At 50.0% G+C, this 23,031-nt stretch overlaps 1 protein-coding gene across 1 annotated transcript in view; it reads right to left on the reverse strand.

Annotated features, from left to right (window-relative positions):
* The window catches only part of SEMA4C (semaphorin 4C), a 60,946-nt gene that overhangs the window by 17,258 nt on the left and 20,657 nt on the right, over positions 1-23,031 (reverse strand). The window contains exon 2 of the mRNA XM_079988995.1: positions 21,810-22,015. Coding sequence (XP_079845121.1) covers positions 21,810-21,927 — 118 coding nt within the window. The 5' untranslated portion in view covers positions 21,928-22,015. The remainder of the gene's footprint in view (positions 1-21,809; positions 22,016-23,031) is intronic.

Raw genomic sequence — 23,031 nt, forward strand, 5'->3', positions numbered from 1 at the left:
AATCTAACCATCTGCAGTGCAGCAACCACAGAAGCTACCATGGCTTTGCGAGGACCCAAGGATCGCCCACTTTCCCTTTTAGGGTGGCTGCAAGGGCCATCCAGCATCTCCTTTAATCTGAGGAATCATTTCACTGCAATTCTCCAAAGGAGATCTAAGCAAAACATTAAGAATTGGCTGGATCAGGCCAATGGCCCCTCAAGTCCATCATCCTGTTCTCAGGGTGGCCAACAAGATCATAGAATCATAGAATTGGAAGAGACCACAAGGGCCATCGAGTCCAACCCCCTGCCAAGCAGGAAACACCATCAGAGCACTCCTGACATATGGTTGTCAAGCCTCTGCTTAAAGACCTCCAAAGAAGGAGACTCCACCACACTCCTTGGCAGCAAATTCCACTGTCAAACAGCTCTTACTGTCAGGAAGTTCTTCCTAATGTTTAGGTGGAATCTTCTTTCTTGTAGTTTGGAACCATTGCTCCGTGTCCGCCTGTGAGAAGCCTGCAAGCTGAACAGGAGTGCAGAAGCACTCTGCCCACCCTCTGAGGTTAGCAGGGGCAGCAGCCTCTAACATACGTGTGTGTGTGTGTGCATGTGTGTGTGTGTGTGAGAGAGAGAGAGAGAGAGAGAGATTTATATATATGGATGCACATGCACATGTGCACACACACACACACACACACACACACACAGTTTTAACTGTTTTTAATATAAGTAACTGTTTTTATAGAATTGCTTTGAAATACATGAATGAAATAAATCACCACAACCTGATCCCTGGGTGAAGAGCTGGCACCTAAGTGGTAAAGGCAAACCATGATTTGCAAGCCAGGAGCCAGTCTGAGGAAACAATAACACCCTCTGCCTCTCCTCCCTCCCTTTCTAAATGTTAAGCATGGTTAACATGGTTCATTTGAAACAGCACCCCACAAACCTCGCATTTAGAAAACCACGCTTTCATATGCTGCTGCTTCCGTAAGTCAAGCAACAGGCTACATCCGATTCAAAGGAATTAAAAACACTCTGCAGGACAAGGCAGAATTGCTTAAGGGGGCAGAAGAACCTCTCTGACTTGGCTGCAATGCATGACACAGACTCCAGGGAGCACCGGTTAACCCTTTCCCTTGATTTCTAAGCTTTGAGTGATGACCAGGTCAAAAGTCTTTAAGTCATCAGAGTGGGAAAAGCAAAAATCTGCATTTGGGGATTAAGGTCTCAGCGCATTCTGTTGCACAGATGCAGGGCACTCATCCCACAAATGATGGGAAGACCAGGAGCAGAGGCTCCTGGGAAAGATAGCAGCACAATGGTGGCCCATGAACAAACTGGCATCGCTCTTTGAGAGGGTAATCCTGCAAGCCTCAGTCACCAGCATGGCCGGGGACATCGCTGAGCTCCACTATACGAGCACAGGGAAGGTTAATCCTACAAAATCGCTTCCATTCCCCTGCTCAGTGATTAGCAAATTAGTCTCTCTATAAGCCACCGGAAGCTACAGAGCCAGAGCTGGGGACTAAAAGCAGCTGTTTTCATGGCAAAGCAGAATGAAGCAGCGCCTATTAGATCACTTCTACCAGGAGGCTGGGTGATATCATTTGGAACTCATCGCCCCCTGTGATAAGCCAGATGGGCAAAAGAAAGGGGGACAAGCGTGCTTGCAGTGGAGTACTGATTTGGACACCCACAAACACACTGACTGACAGGTGTGATAGATCTGGCAAGCAGCCCCAAGCACAGGCAGGCAGCACAGGCTGCAGAGCAGTGTATGCCGCCTGGAGGCCCCAGCTTGGGGAAGGCTGGTGTAATTCCCAATCCAAGATTTGCTCCCAGAAGACACAGCAACGGCTACTAGCTTGGGTGGCTCCAAAAGGAGAATGGAAGATGGAGCTGTCAGTGGTTCATGGCTCTGATGGTTGCTGCTCCATCTCTGAATGAATGGGATGCCTCTGGATATCTGTGGCTGGGACTCTCAGGTGGGAAGAGGGCGGCTGCACTCAGGTCCTGCTTGTGGCATCCCCACTGGTCATTCTGTCTGGCCACTGTGAGAACAGGATATTGGACTAGATGGGCCTTGGGCCTGATCCAGAAGCCAGGCTCTGCTTCCTGGCATAGTGCTCAGTCTTGGGAGAGAACAAAGAGGTGGCAGAGCTGGGCTGGAGGCAGGACATCTTTCTCGCTCTCTTTTTTAAGCTGACGGTGGTACAACAGTGCCATTATAAGCCACAAGCTACCATTATAAGCCACAAGCTATTAGGAGAGCTGGCCAGAGGCTCTACCTTGTAAAGTTTACAAGGTGACCAAGTTCATAAGATCTAGTTAGTCAGGACGGTGGAGTGGAGTACAAATGACCTGGAAGCAGAGTCTGTCATGGGTCTACTGCACGTCCCCATTGTCCTGGGAGGCAGCTGCAGGAAAAGTAAGTTTGTCAAAAGGGCTCCCAGTGGGTAGATTTGCAGAGGGGCACACTGGCACCCCCACACACGCAAGGAAGCAGCTGGAATCCATGGAAAACACCCCACCTGGAGGAGGCCTCTGCAGCCCCGCTCCTGCCTGCCAGACCAGATCAAAGGACCATTGTCTGGGATATCCAGAGTGTAACCAGAGACAGAGAACCCTTTCCCCAGCCGGCTCAGGCCTTGAGAGCAGCGCTTTGTTTGCCAAAGAGGCAGCCCTCTGTGTGGTGGAGAGCAGAGCCCCAGGGGAGTTTGTAATGCATCAGGATATGGTTGGCACTCAAGCAGTGCTGGAGGGTGGGGGGAGCCAGGTGCTGGGTCTCCAGGCATTGCTGGCTGCTTGGGGTGAGGAGACGGGCGGCAGGTGGGGAGAGAAGCCCAGCCAAGCACTGCACCTGCCTCCTCCAGTCCTGCTAAGTGACTTTGGGCAGGCACAACAGTGAAGGAAAGCAGACGGAGGAGGGAAGAGGTAGCAACTGCTGTGGCCACTTGTGACTCAAGCATGTGGCCTTTGGAGGATTGCCCAAAAGGGAATGTGGCCCTTGGGCAGAAGAAGGCTCCGCACCCCTGCTATATATGTAGTTATGCTGTTTCCACGCTAGCCAGAAAGCTGAAACCTGTTGCATGCACAAGACCCAGAAATGGTGGGAAATGATGCTGATGACACTTTGAAGCCACTCAGAAAGTTGAAATTTGGCACATTCAGATGACTGGACAATGAGACATTTCACACCTAGGTGTCAAAATGCAAGATGTGAACTTCAGCCCAGAGAGGACGCTGACATTTTACCAGAGAGAAAGCAAAGCACCCCGAGGCAAAGGGTTAGGGGCAGGTGTGCTGTTGCTTCGTCCAGCCTGGGTCTGGCCAAAGCACAGTCATCCAAACAAGCAACCAGGTTGCCTGAAGAAGGTGGGCTCCCCCCCCCCACGGCCAGTGGCTGGATCCAAATGGGGCCCTTCCAAACCACCCCAGGAAACCTGCCTCCGCAGTAGCAACTACTGTCGCTTCTTGGCTCAACTCCCTCAGCAATCTTTCTGCACAGCGCTCAGCGGCCCCCCTCCCCATTTCCTGGCACTTCCAAATCCAGCATCTGCAATTTGCCCAGCACCCAAAGACGCTGCAGAGGTCAGGCATCTGGGAGCGATTAGGCCTTGGAGCTGCCACAACACGCCGCCTGATCAAAAGCCCCAAACGCCTGGCTTCAATCAGCCCCTTTTCCCTCAGCAGGAGAGGCTGGGAAGGAAGCCTTCCCAACTCCCTGGGAAGAGAAAGCTGGGGGGGGGGCATGGAAGGTTCTGGAAGCCCCCAAATGGAGATTCTCTCATCCTGTGTGCACCTCAAGCACACTCACAATTCTTATCATGCCAGCCACACAAACTGCCATTGGGACAAGTGGAAACTAGCTGGGGATCCTAAAGGAAAGCTGCTCCCCAAATGCCAAGTTTGCCCAGCTCAGAAGCTGTTGTGCAGAAAATCTGCAGGCTTCTTCCAGCCCTTGTTGCAGAGCCCCCTGCTTTCTCCTCCCACAGCAGTGTTCAGCGACTGAATGCGCTGAGCTGTGTCAGGCTGCGGGCGCAGGACCAAGGAGGGAAGCTGTAATGGTGCCATCCTGACTGGCCCACTGCCCTCAAAAGCCCCAGAGCAAGGCAGTATCTGGCTTTTTCATCTGAAGCATGCTTAATTATGCCACCCTAAAAAGAAAAAGGAAAACCCACAGTGTCATTTAACATTTATTTTGAAAACCGTCAGATTGGTTGCATGATCTCTGACAACACCCATTTTGTGTCCTGCTCTTGGTCGCGCCCACAGCAATTGTTCCTGTTGCCCTGCCCTCGTAAGACAACTGCAGGCATTCTCCAGCTCTGGATTAGCAAGGAAGAAGCCAGCGTGTCAGAGCCAATGGGGGTCATAGTCATTTGGAGGGCGCCAGGTTGGGGGAGGTTGGCATGTGCAGTTGTGCAGCCAGCGCTGCCTTTCTTTGCTTGGGGCTGCTTGCCAGAGCTACAAATGCTGTTACATATTTCAAATGCAGATCCAGATCCAGATCAGCATTCTGCTCCAAACACTCCCTTTCTTTTGGATCTCCAGCTTATCACAAGGGGGTGTTGAGCTCCAAATGAGATCATCCAGCATCCTAGCAGAAGTGATCTAAGAGGGCCGCTTCATCATTCCTTGCCACAAAACCAGCAGTTTCCAGCCCCCAACTCTGACTGTAAAGAGACTAATTTGATGGTTGTTGGGGAAAACTGCACTAAGGCCTTCCTCTATGGACAGGGACCACCTTGCACAAGAGGAGGGGGCTGGCAGCTATGCAAGCCAAGAACTGCAACCTCAGGCAGGCTTGAGCTGAGCCAGGCTTAGCCCAGAACCCTCCATGCCTTGGGACTGGGCACAGCCCCCGCTGCCCCTTCACTTCGTCCTCACGTTTTTGCCTGACTGGAAAGAGCCTTAGCACTCTTGATATGGCTTCTCTGGGTGAATGATAGAGGGCCGTGTATGTTCAGGTAGAAACCAGCCTACTCCACCCACTTTTGCCTCTGGCCCCACCCACCACCGCTGTGTGGCCCCTGAAAAGCTGCCCAGAAAGGAATGCGGCCCTTGGTTGGGCTGAAAGAAGTTCCCCTTCCCTGGAAGAGGAAGCAAATCTGAGCATATGCAGAATGCCCTTGCCTCACCACTGAGCATACAAGATAATGGGCAAGTCTCCCCACAAGGAGGGTTACGTTCCTGGATGTTTCCCATTTTAGAAACAAGAAATATTGCTCTCAAAACTAATAGGGAAGACAAGGCAGGGAGAATGTGCGTGGCTCACTGCCACCTCTTTCCTGTTTCTGTCAGGGCAGGTGCCCTTGGCAGCCTCTGGCCATCCATCAGCCCAGAACTGGGCCATCAACGTACCAAATTTATTCAGCACAAGGGCCAGAAAAGGCAGGCCTGGGCCTTGGCTCCGGCTCCTGCTCCACTCAGATTCAATTAGAAGAAGACTTCAGAAAAATATCCGAACGAGATAGACAGGCACTGCCAAAATATACACTGACAGATCCTCAGTGTGTCTAGCCAGGCAATGGAGCTATCATTAAGGCTGGCAGGTGCGGGGGGGGGGGGGGAGGACCAAGTCCAAATACCTGGTGGAGCAGATGGCTTGAACAGTGTGCTGGTACCGCACAGGATTTGGTACCATTTGTCATATTTCCAGTGCTGCAGAGCAGTAATGCTCTGTGCCTTCCTTCTGCGTTGCTTTCACAGCTGATCACCAGTGTTGAGTGTGCAGGTCTCTCATGCGAAGTGTTTAAAGCCCTCCACGTTCTTTGGCTTGTTCTAATGCAGGGGCCAGGAGCCTGTTGCCCATGGAGGACCTGCAACCAGCAAGAGTCGAAGCAAGCCAGGGCGGCCTTCTCTGGCTCTCTCCTTCTGACACCCCCTTCCTCTCATCCTCTCTCTTGTTCTAACATCCTCCTCTCCTGATTCTTTCTCTTTTCCCATCCCCTCCATCTCTCCCTCTCACCCCCCCCCTTCTCTCGCCCTCTTCCTGCTATCTTCTTTCTCCCACAGACAACCTCTTCTCCCCCCCAACCCTGGATCACTTTTACCCAAAGACTGAGAACTGCAAGTGCCCACCTCTGCTGCAATCTGTACAATATTTTTGTAATGTAGGACAATAGCCTCATTGGCAAGCTGAGGGCTGAGTTGGAATTGCCTAAAGCTAATAGACTGATTCTTACATTACCTAAAAATATCTGCTTCCGAGTGGTTCCTCCCTAGATTGCTCAGATAACACAGCAGAACCGTCTGCACATGTTCATGAGAAAAATGTTTTTCTTGCATTGCACAAACTGTCTGCTAAATGTTCCTTTTTTCTTCCAATGACTGATAACTACACTGAACCTCCAGGCGCCAGTATACCACACAATAGCAAAGGCTGTGAGCAAATCACAGAGGAGAGCAGTTGCCTTTACGTGTATGTTCTGCTTGCAGGCTTCCTGGAAGTATCAGTTGGCCATTGTTGGAAGGCAGCCTACTGGGCCAGATGGACCTTTGGCCTGACTGAGCAAGATGCTGGAACCTGGGAGGTCGTGTAGGATGGGCCCATTGGGGCCCTTGGGTCCCTTCCAGCTCCAAGATCCTATGATTCTATGACTCTGGCACATGCTCTAGGGCGCACAGCAAGGTGTGCTGGTCAAAGGCTACTGGGCTGTACCACTGTGAAATGAATACGCCCTAACACACACCCAGGGCTCCTCCATGCCTGTGCATTCCAGGGGAAGGCCAACAACAGAGGACAGGCTGTCTCTTGGGGAAGATTTCGTCTGCCATTGCCATCTGCAACCCCCAGATAAGCTACTGGGGATCCCCAAGACTCCCCAGAAGGCAATTTAAAGGCTGCTGGCCTACATGCGCATTCCACAGTTTCCTCTCTGCTAGGAGGAATAGTCCTGTGAGGCAATCTCAGGGGCTGTTGCTATGAATCAGGCCCAACAACTGCAGGCTTCCCAAAAGAGAGAGGAAGGGGCCACTTGCAATCAGAGGAGTGATTCCAGAGCCGAGTGTGAGCAATGAGTTCAGACCTCTGGAGAAAGCAAGCCATCCCTCCTCGGGCAGCCTGCTAGGTGGGCAGGAGGAGAGGAAGGGGGCAGAGGATGGGTGGCAAAATGAGAGGGAGGGAGGGGCAGAGAGAGAGAGAAAGGGGAAAGGGAGAGGGAGAATGGGGTGGCACATAGAGGAGGGAAGAGAGAAAGAGTTATTGGTGCCAGAATGAGAGAAAGGGGTGGCAGAGAGAGAGACGGAGGAAAGGGGGTGGCCGCACCAACTGCTGGCATGCAGCCCCCAACAGATTACTCACATGGAAATGCAGCAAGGAAAAAGCAACCACCACCCACTGACCCACATGGCATCAACTCAGCAAAGCTGTCCTGCCAACTTGGGCATTTCAAGCACTGAGCAAGGCCTTTGCAGCAGAGCTGGCAGGATGGGTCTCATTCAGCCAAGCACCCCAGCCAGGCAATTACGGAGCCCGGCCCTGTAATCAGTGGCTTTGTCGTGAATCAGCAGAATGTGCTGACACACACCACTGGAGGGAGAGGGATTAGAGTGGCGTGTCTCCATTTGGAGCCAGGCTGGGTGCCCAGCTCCACCTTCCGGGTGCCCAGCAGCAAAAGGGGGAGTGGAAGCGGAGGAGGCAGCCAGGCGGCTGTGTGTCATCTGTGCACGAGATGGGTGGGGGGAGATCCATGGCACCTCCTTGTACACTTTCACCCTACCTACTCCCATTATAAATGGCTCTAACCTCTCCCTCTGTGTTTGGGGAGACTCCCATACTCTAAACCAGAGCGGGGAGGGTGCCTGGGGCTGCCACGCCTGTGTTGTCCCTGCCCTGAAAGAACCCTGTGCAGCCCAGTCTGGACTGGTTCGTCACCCCAAAGAGCCGCTGCCGGTCAGTGAAGAGACAATACGAACTGTCTGACTCGCCCAGGCCCCGTCTGCACCATACAGTTAAAGCACTATGATATCACTTCAAAGAGTCCTGGCCTCCCTCAAAGAATCCTGGGAACTGTAGTTTGTTAAGGGCACTGAGACTTCTATTCCCCTCACAAGTTACAATTCCAGGGGGTTCCTTGGGAAGAGGGATTGACTGTTAAACCGCTTTGGGAGCTGCAGCACTGTGAGGGGAACAGGAGGCCTCCTAAATAATGCTCAGTGCAGTCTCTCCACCCTTGGGCTGGTGGGCCACGTGGCTGCTGTCCCAGTGCCAAACAGTGGAAAAGCAGTGGAAAGGAATGTATGACTCAAGGAATATGGGGAGACTCAGGCAAGAGCCGGCTGTGAGGTTCACGTGGACTAGAAACTTGTTCCTCAATGTAAACGAAACCTGGGATTCTCCAAAACAGACCAGATTCTTTGGAGAGAAGAGAAATGCAGCAGTTCACAGCATGGCTGCAGTCACAGAGTAAGTCATTCACCGTATAAAACAAAAACCTCACAGGCTACCTCTTACGTTTGGACCTAAAATAGACCGGGTTGCCACAAGGGGATAAAGACTATTGCCAGGCGCTGGCCCAAGCCTCCCCCCGCATCCCTATGGCAAAGGATGACATAAGGGAAGGCAGCATTGGTAGCAGGAAGAAGAGGTCCCCAAGGACTCTGTCTGAGCTGCAAACAGAGCATGAGATCATTATCAGGTGTTTGCAGCAACCGCTGGCAATTGTCTCAGGAGAGCCCAGCAGGTGAGACCACGCACTCTCCAGGTGCCCACAGCTCCCTCTATTAGAGCCAATCCTAGGGCAAACCTCCAGCCCAAAGGTGCCAAAGAAAGAGAGGCAGAGATGCTGGCATGTTGCCCGACAAGCTGGCAAATCTCAGGAAAACCGTGTTCTGCAGGTTCATCTAGAAGAGGAGGGTGCTCTCCACTTATTGCATCTAATAAAAAGCAAGATTTATTTGACAGGAGGCGAACGCTGTCTGGCAGAACTGTTCAGATTGTTCCAAACCTCCACACTACTCATGCCAGTTAAGCTCTCTGCCCCAACTTGTGAGGCCGTGACGGCAGGCAGGGCACAGGCGCCCGGGCAGCACTCAGGGCTCCCCATTGGGGCATCTGGGACTAGAAGGACCTTTGGTCTGATCTGGCATCCAGGCTCTTCTCATGTTCTCAACAGCACTGGGAGGTGTAGAAAAGGCCCGAGCCCCTTCCACCGACTCCCAGAGCCTTCCTCTCTTAGAAACCATGAGATCTAGAAGCTTGCTTGCAACTTTGGGGGTTGAAGTATTCTGGATTGAAGCCAGGTTCTTTTATTCATGACAAGGCTGTGGCCTCATAAAAAGGAAAGGAAAAGGAAGTGTGGTGGGGGCACAAACACTCTGAGGACAGAGGAGCCCTGGAGGAGCCCACACACCATGGCACCTTCAGTCTCCTCACCTAGTGACTGTCCCGGACCCTCTGCCCCAAGCCTTCTCAATTTACAACATTTAGAGGTTTCTTTTTGTTTTCGCTTGTTTGGTGATGCTGCAGCCTCTGTCTTTTTGGGGGAGTTGATGCTTGCTTTATTTCTCTGTGTTTTACGTGTGTGTTTTTTTGGGGGGGTCATTATAGGTATTTTGCTTGGAAGGTGTTATGAGCATCACTCCCAATAGGCTAGGGAACCCTGAAGCAGCCTATGGCATGGAGCCTCATCTCTAAGACTCTGCAGTGGGATTCTCTAAAAACATATTAAGAAACTTTCGATTGTTCATTAAAATGGAAATAAAACCAGTATTTGTATACTCATACTGTTATACTTGGGACGCGGGTGGCGCTGTGGGTTAAACCACAGAGCCTAGGGCTTACCTATTGGAAGGTCGGTGGTTTGAATCCCCGCGATGGGGTGAGCTCCTGTTGCTCGGTCCCTGCTCCTGCCAACCTAGCAGTTCGAAAGCACATCAAAGTGCATGCAGATAAATAGGTACCACTCCGGCGGGAAGGTAAACAGAGTTTCTGTGCGCTGCTCTGGTTCGCCAGAAGCGGCTTAGTCATGCTGGCCACATAATCTGGAAGCTGCACGCCGGCTCCCTCGGCTAGTAAGGTGAGATGAGCGCCACAACCCCAGAGTCATCCACGACTGGACCTAATGGTCAGGGGTCCCTTTACCTTTACCTTTACTGTCATACTACAGATGGGAGGGGAAAGACTGAAGCTTTAAGATGTGAAGTTACTTAAGGCCTTGAGTTCATGGGTTATGGTGAACCAGCAACTTTCGCATTTGAACTCTCAGCTAGTCAGATCAGCTCTACAAGCAGAGAGCAAAAAGTGTTTAAGTGTATAGATATCACAAATCCGTCTGACAAGAGGAGAGGGGGAATTATATCCAGCCTTCAGTTGTAGAGATCCATTAGCCACTTCAGCATGCAATTAAGACCTGCCTCAAGCCTGGTTCACACATGCACATTCACCACTTGATGACCTGCATGTGTGAATGGGACGGTGCAGACATCACATTAAGAAGTTTCAAATCCTTGTCACAGAAGCAGTTGCCACACTCAACACACAGCATGTAAGAAGCAAATCAAGTGAATAAAATAGAATTATATGCCCTTGTATCTGAAACAGGAGTCATTCTCCACCACTCAGGCAGGGGCGAAACCAAAGCAAAGTAACTTCCATCTTTCGTCTCACAAAAACAGCACCAAAGCCTTGAGAGAAAATATGGTCCAGTGGCACAGTCCTAATTCAACAGACAAGGCAATGCTTCAAACAAGAAGGCTCCGCTTCCTCTCCCCAGGACCAGGACAACTTTAATCCTTTGAGAGCCTGATCCTACCACTATTTATTTGGAAGTACAGTAACACTATATTTCACTGGGGAGCTCTTACTCACAAGCAAATGAGAGTTAGTCCTTATTTAAATAATTTATTTTTATTCTATGAACTTCTAGCTCACTCTTCATTAAATTTAATCCCCGTGGAGCAGAGTATAATATAACAAACCTAATGCATAAAATATAATAACACCCCCCTTCCCACACTAATATACGGTCATACCTTGGAAGTTGAACAGAATCCGTTCTGGAAGTCCGTTCAACTTCCAAAGCGTTCAAAAATCAAAGCACGGCTTCTAATTGGCTGCAGGAAGCTTCTGCAGCAAATTGGAAGCCGCAGAAGCCCCCCAAAGAATGTTCGAAAACCAGAATAGTCACTTCCGGGTTTCGGTCATTTGGGAGCCAAAACGTTTGAGAAGTAAAGGTAGGGCTGTAATCTCCAAACAACAATAAATCCAGAAGTCCAACAAGGGCAGGCCCATTTCCAATAAGAAGAACCTAGGAAGAGCCCTGCAGAATCCGGTCCAAGGCCCATCTGGCCCATCATCCTGCTCTCACGTGGCCAACCAGGTGCCTCTTGGTGAGAGGTGGGCAGTAAGGATGCCCAAACACTCTGCACCCCTTTGAGACAGCCTGGGCTCCAGAGCGCAAGGATGAGCAAGAGCTTTTTGGAAGGAGCAGAGGAAAAACTCCAGGCCAGACTGGATCAGCTACGAGGACAGATTCCTACTTCAGCACAGAAAGTGGGGAGGCAGCAGCAGCCCCCCCTACCTTTGCTACTCACATGCCTTCTTTCTTTTTCAAAGGAAACTACCATGGGTCATATCCAATTGTGGTTTTGCACTCACAAGAAGAAGCACCCAGTTTCCACTCCTTCCCCATCCCATTGTTTACTGTTGCAGAGGGTTCACTCAGGCTCCAGGAGCAGCTCTTCAGAGGGTTGGGTGACTGCAGTAGTGAGGGGGGTTGAGACTGCAAAAAATGAGGGTTCAGCCTTCCACAACTGCTTTCCACTTAAGCGCAGTGGCCACTATAATTACTATACATTTTTATGTAATGCAACAATAAAAGAAGAGATAAATATAAATATTTATGTTATTTATGTTCTCCAAGGACCTCGAGGTATCACACATGGCTCTTCCCCTCCTCAGTTAATCCCCACAGCTGCCCTGTTAGGTAGGCTAGGTTGGGGGGCAGAGAGGCGGGCCGAAGGCCAACCAGTGATCTACAGGAACAAGTGGAGATTCGAACCCTGGTCTCCCAAGTCCTCGCCTGACACTCTAACCTCCACACCACCCTGGCTCTCATTGGGAATCGCAATTCACCTCTCACCTCCCCATTTTACATATTATTTCACACTCAGGCTTAAAATATTAAATTGTTAAGATCTAACCTGGTAGGGTAGGAATATTCAGGTGAGTGTTGCAAAGTGATAGGGCAGAGTCCCCAATGAGGGGGGAAAGTGCAAGCGAGGGGAAATAAAACAGGTCTATGCAAAAACTAGCACAGACGAAGTCAAGCTGAGCTAGAAGCTCTCTCTCCAAAGCGCTAGGTCAGGGGTGGCCAAACTTTTTCCAGAAAGGGCCAGATTTGAACATGAGTGAGGGCCAACCAAAGTTGCTGACCTTTTCTTAGGATTGAAGTTGCTGAGTTAGGATTAGAGTTGTTGAGCATTTTTAGGATTTTACACAAAAGTTGTTCAGCTTTTGGGGGGGGGTTTAGGATTATAGGGCTTTGGGGGGGATTTGCTGCAGGAAATAAACCGCCACAGGGCCCCCAAAATGGACTTTGGACATGCCTGCGCTAGGTGGTTTTTTTTGTTAAGGAAAGGATTATATTATTATTATTATTACTACTATTATTATTACTACTACTACTACTATTATTATTATTATTATTATTATAAAAGCATCTTCCACTTCTGAAATGAAATTGTGTAGACCTGGTCTACCCCCCAGAAGAAAAATGAGTTGGTTGAATCCTGAGGGGCTGGAATCCCCTCCAACTCATTTTTCTTCTGGATGGGTAGACCAGGTCATCTTGCAGATATGCAGTTAAGTCTGCAAGTGTTCACTTGTTCTTCAAGCACCTGATCCTGGGGCCCAAATCTGCCATAAAGCTCCCACCCCCAGGCTTCCATATTTAGTTCAGATCTGTTGCATCAACCTAGCCATTATCAAAACATCCCGTTGCTTATTAATCCAATCTGTCTCAATGGTCGGAAGAGACTTCTGATGTTGCACAATAAGCATCTTTGCAGCAGGCAACATAGTTTGGATTTTTATTTTTATTTTATGAAAGTGAGCAGCAGCAACACCATCAACATTGCTTAATGTTTTAACAAAAAGGCTGTGATTTCTACCATTTCCTGATGGACTGGAGCACAAAACTGCAGTGAAATAAGACAAGACCACCCTGTGTGTTTATAAGCGCTGCTTCTCAAGCTTGACCTTTCCAGGTGTTAAATATCAAGATGCCACAGCTTTTCTTTAAGGCTAAGATCCCAGCAATGGTCTTGTCCATATGGCCATTAATGTTTCATATCCACAACTGGATATGATGGGCAGGCTTGATGACGTGCAGGATCTGCCTACTTAGTTTTTACTGAAAACCCCAAATCCCACCACCTGGAGTCTGGTGCAAAAGACACGCACTTAGAATTAAATAATTCTGAGCCCAGGGACTTGATTTTGAGCATCAGAACTGGGTGTTCAGAGTCCTTCCACACACAAAATCCACCCCTGGTCACTGCCCCCCCCAACACCCAGCTCTCACCATTTAAACAGTATAATTTGGGGGAGGGGCCACTTTGTTGCTGCTTATACCATTAGAAATCTTGCCAACCTACCACAAGCCACCCAGAGATCTGGATCCAGATCTATCTTCTGTATGTTCTTCATATAGAATATATTGCTCTAAAAGTGAGTTCTGTTTTTTAAACCCATATATCTTGATTCCTGGATCAAATCAAGCAAGCTATTGTATGCAACCAAAGGACTGCTCTTAAAAGGCTCTTCTGCCGTGTTTTACTAACCTTCCCAAACGGGTCTTCCTCTCCTAATTTTACCTTGACGTGAGAAGTACCTGGGACAGGCTGCAGTTAAGAACTTCAGAAGAGGCTGTGCCAATCGGTCAGCATCCTGGTCTCACTGTGGCCAAGCAGGCACCTCCCTGGGGAGCCACAGGCAGGACTTGAGTGTCACAGCCCTCTGGCATTTTGAGGTACACTGCCTCTCATAGGGCACAGTCATCGTGGCTGGTAGCTACTGGCAGCCTTTTCCTCCATTAATGGGTCTAATCCTCTCTTAAAGCCGTCCAAGGAGGTGGCCAGCGCTACTTCTTCTGAGAGCGAATTCCATAGTTTCACTACGTGCTATGTCAAGAAGTATTTTTCTTATGGCGGACCTGAATCTTCTAATGTTCAGCAGGATGCAGTTTGGGGGGGGGAGAGATAAAGGAGCTCTGTATATACTACTCAGTGACACAGATATTATCGCATAACCGTTTCTCTGAAGAAGAGCAATGGCTGAAGATAGGGCAGGGGCATGAATAGAGGAGGAAGGGCTTATGCCCTTGCCTAGGTCTGGCCCACAGTGACCTCTGGAGCCTGTAGCATATTATAGCGAAAGAAAGGAGAGAGCAAACAGAATTACCCCATGGTGCGCCTGCGCTCAATTCTCAATAACACACCTACCAGCTCTCAGTTAATCCTGGTCCAACTCAACAAGGCATATGAAGCTTTATAGTCATTAGCTGGGGGGAGGAAATATTTTAGAGGCACCAACGAAACCGTGCAGAATGGAAAAGGCCCCCCCCCCCCCAAAAAAAAACCCTGCTGGGAAAGGAACATACAGATGGCCTGAGGCTAGACCCTTAGCATCCTCAGCGCTGTTAGAAAAGTTCCTGTCCAAGCACACAGTCAACTGCTCAGGCGGATGAACCGTCACAGCCCAGTCCTGCTTCTGCTATTTATTATCTCAATACCTTCCAGAACTGGCCCCTCCTAACACCCAAGAATTGTATTTGCCAGCACTGCAGCCCCATCACTTCAGAGGAGAGTCATCAAGCGATTTAGTCCCCTCCTCCACCACTGTTCCCCTGCCAAGTCCTTCTCCCTACGCTGTCAGTTCTGGATGACGAGTCCACAGCAGATCAAGAGCCCGCCACCGGCCCACGAGTGCATCACCTCACACAAGGCCCTATTAATTTCCTCCCAGCTTCCGTTGCTCCAGCCTACGAGGTCCCTCAGTATCACCCTTTGGTCGTCTTCCAATCCTCATCTCTGCCAGCGCCTCTTAACTTGGGATCATCAGTGAATTTTAGAACACCACACATCCCCCCCCCCCCCCCGTAAGGAAAAGAAGTGGGGGAAACAAAACGGTCTAAAAGCTGATCTCCTTTACTGTTTGCTGTTTGAATAGAAAATCATCTTTGGAAAAGATGGTAGGAGGAAGGCAAGTGGTGAACTGCCTTTTGCATTCTTCTCCCTGAGCTTTCGGGTCTTCTTGCCTCAAAGGAGTTTCTTTAATAGGTTAGTATTATGGTTCTTGTTCATTATTTATTACTATTATTGATGATGATGATGATGCCTCAACATCTATACTGGCAATGCTTTACAGAGTAAGATAAGCAAAAACAAGAGAGAGGCTCCTGAGCAAGATATTGCAGTCTAAATTTCGCCAAGTGGGGCAGAGCAACAGAAAGAGAGCAGCCAGGGGGACAAGGGATGGGTGTGAGCCAATGCAATTGTGCACACTGGGTTTCATTTCATCTGGAGGCAAGGACATCAAAGGAGTTAAACTAGGCACTCTTGCTTGCCTGAATGGAGGGATGTGTCTGTGGGCACACAGTCTCTGGCTTCAGCCTGGCTGACACAAAAACCCCAGTACACAAAGCCAGACATTCACCTCCTTTTGCCTCCGACTCTCTCTGCTGTTGGCAAGCGGTCCTTGGAAGGTTGCCCACAAAGGAATGTGGACTCAAAAAAAGTACCTTCACCCCAAGTTAAACCCCCCGAAAAGTGAACTTTGAAGAGCATGAAGTTTGGTTTGCAAACAAGGCATGGCACCGAATATCATCTTAAATGGGGTGCACCCTGAGCTGCTTGCTTCCAGCCTTGGTGCAAACACTGATTGACGGGGCCCACAGGGCACTTTCTGACAGCCATTCCCAGCTTCCATCTGCCAGCCAAACAGACTCTGCTGATCCATCAAGTAGGATCAGTGCAGGTCACACAATCCGAATGAATGACAGCACTGGGGGGGGGGGACAACCCACAAAAACCCCACAGAGCCAGGCATGATGGCCTGAAGGCCCATGAGGCTACAACCTTGCTGAAGCTACAGGAGTCGGTACTAGGAGTGCAGGGTGTCTGGAAACTGTATGGACTCAAGTAGAACCCTTGAATTCTACTGGAGGCGAGGCAGAATTCAATTCATTTATTTACTTAGGTCAGTGGTCTTCAACCCGTGCACCGTGGCCCCCTGGGGTGCCTTGAATGGTGGTCAGGGGTGCCAGGGCAACACTGGCCTCTGTCCCTCTTTCCTTCCCTCCCTCCTCTGATGCCCTCTCATGTCTCTGCCTCCCAAAGGCTTGCACAGCTGTTTGTTGCAGCAGCCCTGGCTACTAGCTCCCCAGGCGAAAGGTGCTTCTAGGGCAGTGTGAGGAGGCACCTCTCTCTGGGGCGGGGGGGGGTGCAGTTCAGAGACCTGGGGCGGCAGCTGCGGCTGCCCAGAGGACTCCCAAGGAGAGGGGAGAAGAGAGGAGGCTGAGGGAACCCTCCACAAGGGAGGGTGTTTGAAATGGGGTGAGGGGCTGCCGGCTCTGCAACTGGGCTCCTGAGCCCCACTGGGTGCCGCAGAAAGAATGTAGTTGGTCAAGGGAGCTGTGAACCTAAAAAGGTTGAAAACCTCTGCCTTAGGTGGTTGGCACACCACCCTTTGTGCAAGCCACAGGGACACAGCTCTGCAGCAGAGCGTCTGCTTTGCATGAAAGTTCACTCCCCAATGTCTTCAGGTCGGGCTGGGAGAGCCTTCCGTCTGAGGCTCTGGAGGGCTGTTGCCAGTCAGTGTAGGCAATACTGAGCTAGAGGGACCAACGGTCTAACACAGGCAGCTTCCTGTGTTTCCTACACAAGTTGTCCCTCTGTACCCCTGGCAAGGGAAACAGCCACACATGGGGCCCCAGCCACGTGGATGGGTCCTTCAAATGCCATCCACAGCCATGTGGGATCATGCCACACAAAAGAGGGTCCCACAGCACTGCAGTTGTGCACAAAGGGGCCTAAGCCATGAGTGTTTCCATCTGACTCTCTCTGGAGTGGCACCAGTGGCAAAATCAGCTGACTTCTCCAAGTCTGGGTTCTTCTTAAAAATGAGCATCCAACTGGATTTCCAATTCAAGCCGCTGCTGCCTCTTGCTGGCCTAACTCCTCCCTATTTTGCATTTAATTAACAGTGTTTGCTTGCCCCAACTCCCCAGCTTAATTAACAGCTCGCTTGTGAGCCTCAGTCAAACCCACATGCAAAGTTCCACCGGATCACAGCACTCCTTGTGGTTTTTAAGGTTTCCTCCTTGTCAACAGTTGGATCAAGGGACGGGCTTCTTGGAGAAGTCTCCATTCTGAGTCAGGGACAAAGAAGTGGCTTTGGACTCCCAGCGCAGCCTGACCTGGCCCTGTGCTTGCGGCAACCTGGTTATCTCCAGGTGCTGTGGACTAAAAACCCCAGCAGCCCGTGTGTCATATATGGCTGTGCTAGCTGGGGCGATGGGAGTTGTAGTTTAATGGATCTAGTTCAATGCTGGTCATTGACCCTAATAATAAAGATTTGATTTGATTTACAAGCACCTGGAGAGTTGCTAAGGCTGCCTTGGAAGATTTGGTGCTAACAGAAGTCACCAACAGCAAGGAACTTTGCAGAATAGTTGTGAGCCCCACTAGAGAACCAGCAGCCAAAGAGCCTCTCTGGGAGGCCCTAATGCGACTTAACATGTTATAGTGCAAGAGATGCAATGGAGGCCCTGCCTGTGTGGCTGAATACGAAGGAACTTCCAAATGGCCAGGAACCAGAGAGCCTCCTCGCTTCCTTCCAAAGAAAGGGTGGGGTGGGACTCAGAGCACCTGCATCCCATGCAGGTGGTTCCAGGTTCAATCCTCACTCTCCTGGGAGGGCTCTGGTCTGAAACCCTGGGGAGCTGCTGCCGGTTTGTGCAAGCAATACTGTGCTGGGTCGACCACTCATTTGAAGTTGCATAAGGCATGTTCCTGATGGTTGGGGCAGGGCTGCACAGCCCTGGAGTCCAATCTCACGAGTCAGGGAAAGCCTGAGCAAAAAGAGGCATCTTCACAAGATGCCTGGAGCCGCTAACAGACGATGCTTCACGTTTGTCACTAAGGCGGCCCAGGTGTACTTTGGGCTGGCTGGTGAACCCACATGGCAGCTGGAAAATGCAACACACGCAGCCCTTCAGAAGATGCTGGAAATACATAAATAGAAATGCACCAGCAAGTACATACACGTATACAGGCAGTGGGTTGAACACAGACATCTGACAGGGAACCTATGCACATCAGCTACAATGCAACCCAACAACCGTATTACATTTTTTTTATTTACTCATTACATTTTTACAGTGCCATTGCATCTTACATGCATTTAACTTGCACGATTTCAACTATACATGTGATTGAAGGCCACTGGCTGAAATCCCACAAGCTAAATGCAAGCAAGGCAGAGAGCTTCGAAGCTCTTTTTGCACCAGCTTTTCCTTGGGAAGAAAGGTCTGGGATGCTCCCACCAGCTCTCCTGGGAATTCAGACAGCCCCACAAGATCTCATGAGAACATCTCAGGGCCTCTGGGGCCAGCACTCTCCAAGCAAGACAGGGGGCTTAAAAGTTCTTCTGTGCTGGGAAAACTCTCTGCCTTGCTTGTGTGGGAGTGGAGGGAAGCTGTGGGCTGCTCACATGGAAGCAGCTCCAAGGGTTCGGGCATATGCAGAATCCTTGGGAGCAAACCCCCACTTGAGAGGCAATTGGACTGCATCCCACAGGGCAAGATTCCAGATCATGCAGGAGCCTCAAGCCTTCAGGAGTGGGACCTACCAACATATAAGCACAGCCTTCTGAAACAGACTACAACACACGCCTTGCAAAGTGCAGCAGTTGCTTCCGTGTTCCTCTTGCTCTGGGGCAGAGTCCCCCGCGCCCCGCCCCCCACCGGGCAGCACACTGTGCATGCACAACACCCAACAAGCACAGCCCCTCCCCCAATCCCTTTGGCGTATGGGCAGGCCTGTGGCGGTTAGAGCAGAAGAACAGCAAGCATTGGCTTGGCAGGCATTTGCCTTCTCCTGGTTCTGGCAAATGGCCCAAAGGACAGAATTCTGGTCAGGCCTGTACAATTCTGGCTGGGTGGAAACTCTAGGCATCTCCTCCTCCTCCTCCTCCCCACATGTGCTGCAAGGGAGGGGCAGGAGCAGCTCTATCTAATGAAAAGGCTGGGTAACCACACCAACCAGCCAGGTGACTCTGCCAGGTCACCCTGATCCACAGTCCTTGCTTTCATCCACCCCATACGGTTCCCGTTCAAGGCCCAAACTGCATTCAAGAAAGACAAAACAAAAACAAAAAAACCCTTGACTCTTTTGCATTGTAGCTTTAGCATCTGCTCCAGCCACTTTTTCAAACGTATTCCCACCTCAGCCATCAGGACTAGAAGCTTAGTGGTGGAAGATGACTGTTGGCGGTGCATAAAGTTCCAGTTTTCGAAACAGTAAAAACCTAGATTAAGTGTTGCTTTGGTAAAGCCACTGACACTTCCTCCTGAGTATATTACAATGCTTTATCTCATTTGTTTTTCGCTTTAACTGCTTTGGTAGTAACTCTAATTGTTTTAGTAGTTTGTACTAATAGTTTTACCATGTTTTTAATTGTCGTAGAGATTTTTTAATATATTAAATGGTATAGAAATGGTCCTTAACAAGTAAACAAAGGCAGAACCTGGACTCAAATTCAGTCCCAGGTCTGATTCCACCATCTGGGCTGCAGCTTCACAAAGCAACCCCTTACCCAGCCACAGTCTGAAGTTAGAAGGAAATACCACAAGGGTCAAAAGGCTTAGAGGTAATAAAAGTCCCTTAACCAACAACCCTTGAGAACTTCTGCTGAGTCCCTGCCTGCCTTGGAGCCCAGATCACCCAAGGCCCAAGGCGCTGCCCTGCTTTCTTTGGCTTCACCCTAAAAAGAAGTGGGAGGAGGAGGGGGCTGGGGGGGCAGCCTCAGGGCAGCTGCCAGGGACAGAGATGTCTTGGTGCCCCATTCAGGGAATGCCCTCTCCAGAGCAGCTCACCTGGGGATCAAATGTGGTATTTTTAGGCACAGAGTGAAGACCTTTTCTCTCTCCAAGGCCCCTTTCTACAGCACCACCCACATTTGCCTGGAGCTTTTCTATAACTCTTTACGTCTTAATCTGTGGGCTCCTCACATATTTACACTGGCTTTTCAAAGTTGTCTTCTCTGTTCCTAATTCTTAGTTACAGGGGTAGCACAGATATGATGGTTTGTTTCCAAAAGAAGTGCAGAGTTAAGCACCCTGCCAGCCCAAGGATTTCCACTTGCACAACAGAAACACACACACACCCTGCTCCCCCGTGTGCCCCCTAAACCCGTTCTGGGGTCCCCCCAACCCTCCAGAGCAGATCTGGGGAGGGTGCAGGGGTGGGTGGGGAAATCTTTGCACTGGTGGGATGTGTTAGCTGCATGGCGTCCTAAATAAATAAAAATCAGGTCTCCGTGAAGAGCTGCCTGGCTGCGCTTTACACCCGCTTTCTGTCTCTGGGTTCCTTTGCTCTGCCTGTTTGCCTTTGAAGTCCTGGCTAGCCCTCAGCCCATCCAAGGCAGTTTGCTGAAGGAAAAGCTCGGAGGAGAAAAGAACAGAAGAATCCAAGCAGACCAGATACCTGGGTGATGCCAGAGGCACCGGTCTCCATCTCCTCTGAAACTAGGCTCAGGGCAAGGAAGAGGCAAGACATTTGGCTCAAAGAGTGGGTGGGGGAAGGGAGGGAACCTCCAAGTTATTAGCCCACATGTCATTAACACTGCCAGCCCACCCTTTTAATGGAGAAAGAGGTGCATTTCCAGTTCACAAAGGGTTTCAGACATGAAAAAGTCTTATCTGGAGTCTTCCAAAGAGTGGGTAAGGCTTTAGGCCAGAGTAATAGATCTGTAAAGTTAAAATGTGCTTTAGAGAAAACTACTGGACACTTTTGCATTGTAGCTTTAGCATCTGTTACAGTCACCTGTTCAGTCTGGTCACCATTACAACCTTGTTTTAAAATATTACTGTTTATAATAATTATAATAATAATTTATTATTTATACCCTGTCCACCTGACTGAGTTTCTCAACCCACTCTGGGCGGCTCCAACAGAATATTATATTATTATTATTATTATTATTATTATTAATAATAATGCAATAAAACATCAAACATTTAAAACTTCCCTAAACCTTCAGATGTCCACTAAAAGTCAGATACAGTGATACCCCGGGTTACAGACGCTTCAGGTTACAGACTCCACTAACCCAGAAAGAGTACCTCGCGTTAAGAACTTTGCTTCAGGATGAGAACAGAAATCGCGTGGCGGCAGCGGGAGGAACCATTAGCTAAAGTGGTACCTCAGGTTAAGAAAAGTTTCAGGTTAAGAATGGAACTCCAGAACAAATTAAGTTCTTAACCCGAGATACTACTGTAGTTGTTTATTTCCTTGACATCTGATGGGAGGGCATTCCACAGGGTGGGCGCCACTACCAAGAAGGCCCTCTGCTTTTCGGGGGCAGCGGCTGCTTTTTTAAAATAAACACTATGCATTCGTGATTTGTATAAAGCCACCAATATGCATTTAAAATAGAACAGAAAGGAAGAGGAAAGCCTGTAACCTCACTGCCCACTTAAGGGAGATGTTATCTAGGTCTCTGTTGTGGATATGCAAGCACACAGTGGACATCTATCGAGCTTCCATTTTCAGCCTGGCATACGGGTTGGGCCAAAAAAGGCGCCCTTGACTCACCTTTGTAGGGGACTGTTTTCCGGGGCACCAGGTTCCACCAGTTGCTAACCGAGGAGGCGCCCACACTCAGAACTACAGAGGCCAGGAAACACATGCCCAGGGCTGGGCTGGCGGCCATGCTGACCAGGACGCAAGGCTCCCGCTTCTCCCGCTGCCTTCCGAGGAGGCTCCTGCTGCGATGCCTTCCTCTCGCTCCGTCAGGGGCCCTGACAACAATGGAAGGAAGGAGGTTAGCCTGGCTAAGGTTACAGCGGCCTCAATTATGAATGAACAGTGTCAGAATCGGATGGTGGGAAAGGAAGGGGGAGGGAAAGAGGATGCAGAGGGGAACAAAGGGGGCATTGAGAGAGTTTCCACTCAGGTACTGCGATGATCGGCTCCTGCTTGAAGGGAAGGAGCACATGGCAGCCAGGATGAGTCAGGCCGTGAGTAACCGGGGCTGGAAATGGGAGGAACCCCCCCCCCAGCACTTATACATCACCACCCCCTTCATACACTTGTCCAATTCTGAAATTCCACTTCCTGTGTGTCTATATCAATAAAAAGGGTTTCCTGGACATCACAGGACACTGACCTGAAAGAGAGTCATTGCGAAATATACCCCAGAGCATTAAAAACGGTAACCACTAATGTGCCCATTAAGGTTGTGATGCTGATAATGGTTTCTGATCTGAGGTGTACCAAGACTCTCAGCCTCGGGAGCAGAGTTCAAGCTGGGGAATTCAGACAGAGGAACGGCAGGTTATGAATGCATTTCCTAGGCTGGAGGCAGACGAGAAGACCTTCTTTTTAAAGGCGGCGGGGGAGGGGGGAGATTTGACCTGTGAAGGCTCCTTCAAGCCACCACTTCCAGCTGGTGAATGTCAATGTGCAAGCAATGCGTGCTCTTCTGTGTTTTTTGGTGCAGTTTGGGCAGCTGCTTCTTTTGCAGAGTTGGAGAGGCTTTGCTTCTTAGGGTGATTGGTTTTGGACCACAACTCCTATTATCCCATGTGGAGGCTATCAGGCTGGGAGAGGCTGGTTGTCAAACACCTGCTTTTTACACACACACACACACACACACACACACACACTCACACACAAGCCACGTCCTCTTCTCAAATTGTCTTTAGAAGCAGGCCAGCCCCCACCACAAAACTATTAAGCAGAGTCAAGAGTGAGGTGAATATACACACACCACAAGCCATGATCTTTTCCCAAGTGCCCAGAGTGTTTCTGGAGA

This window comes from Podarcis cretensis (assembly GCF_951804945.1).
Source record: "Podarcis cretensis genome assembly, chromosome: 8".
In the NCBI taxonomy this organism is placed as follows: Eukaryota; Metazoa; Chordata; class Lepidosauria; order Squamata; family Lacertidae; genus Podarcis; species Podarcis cretensis.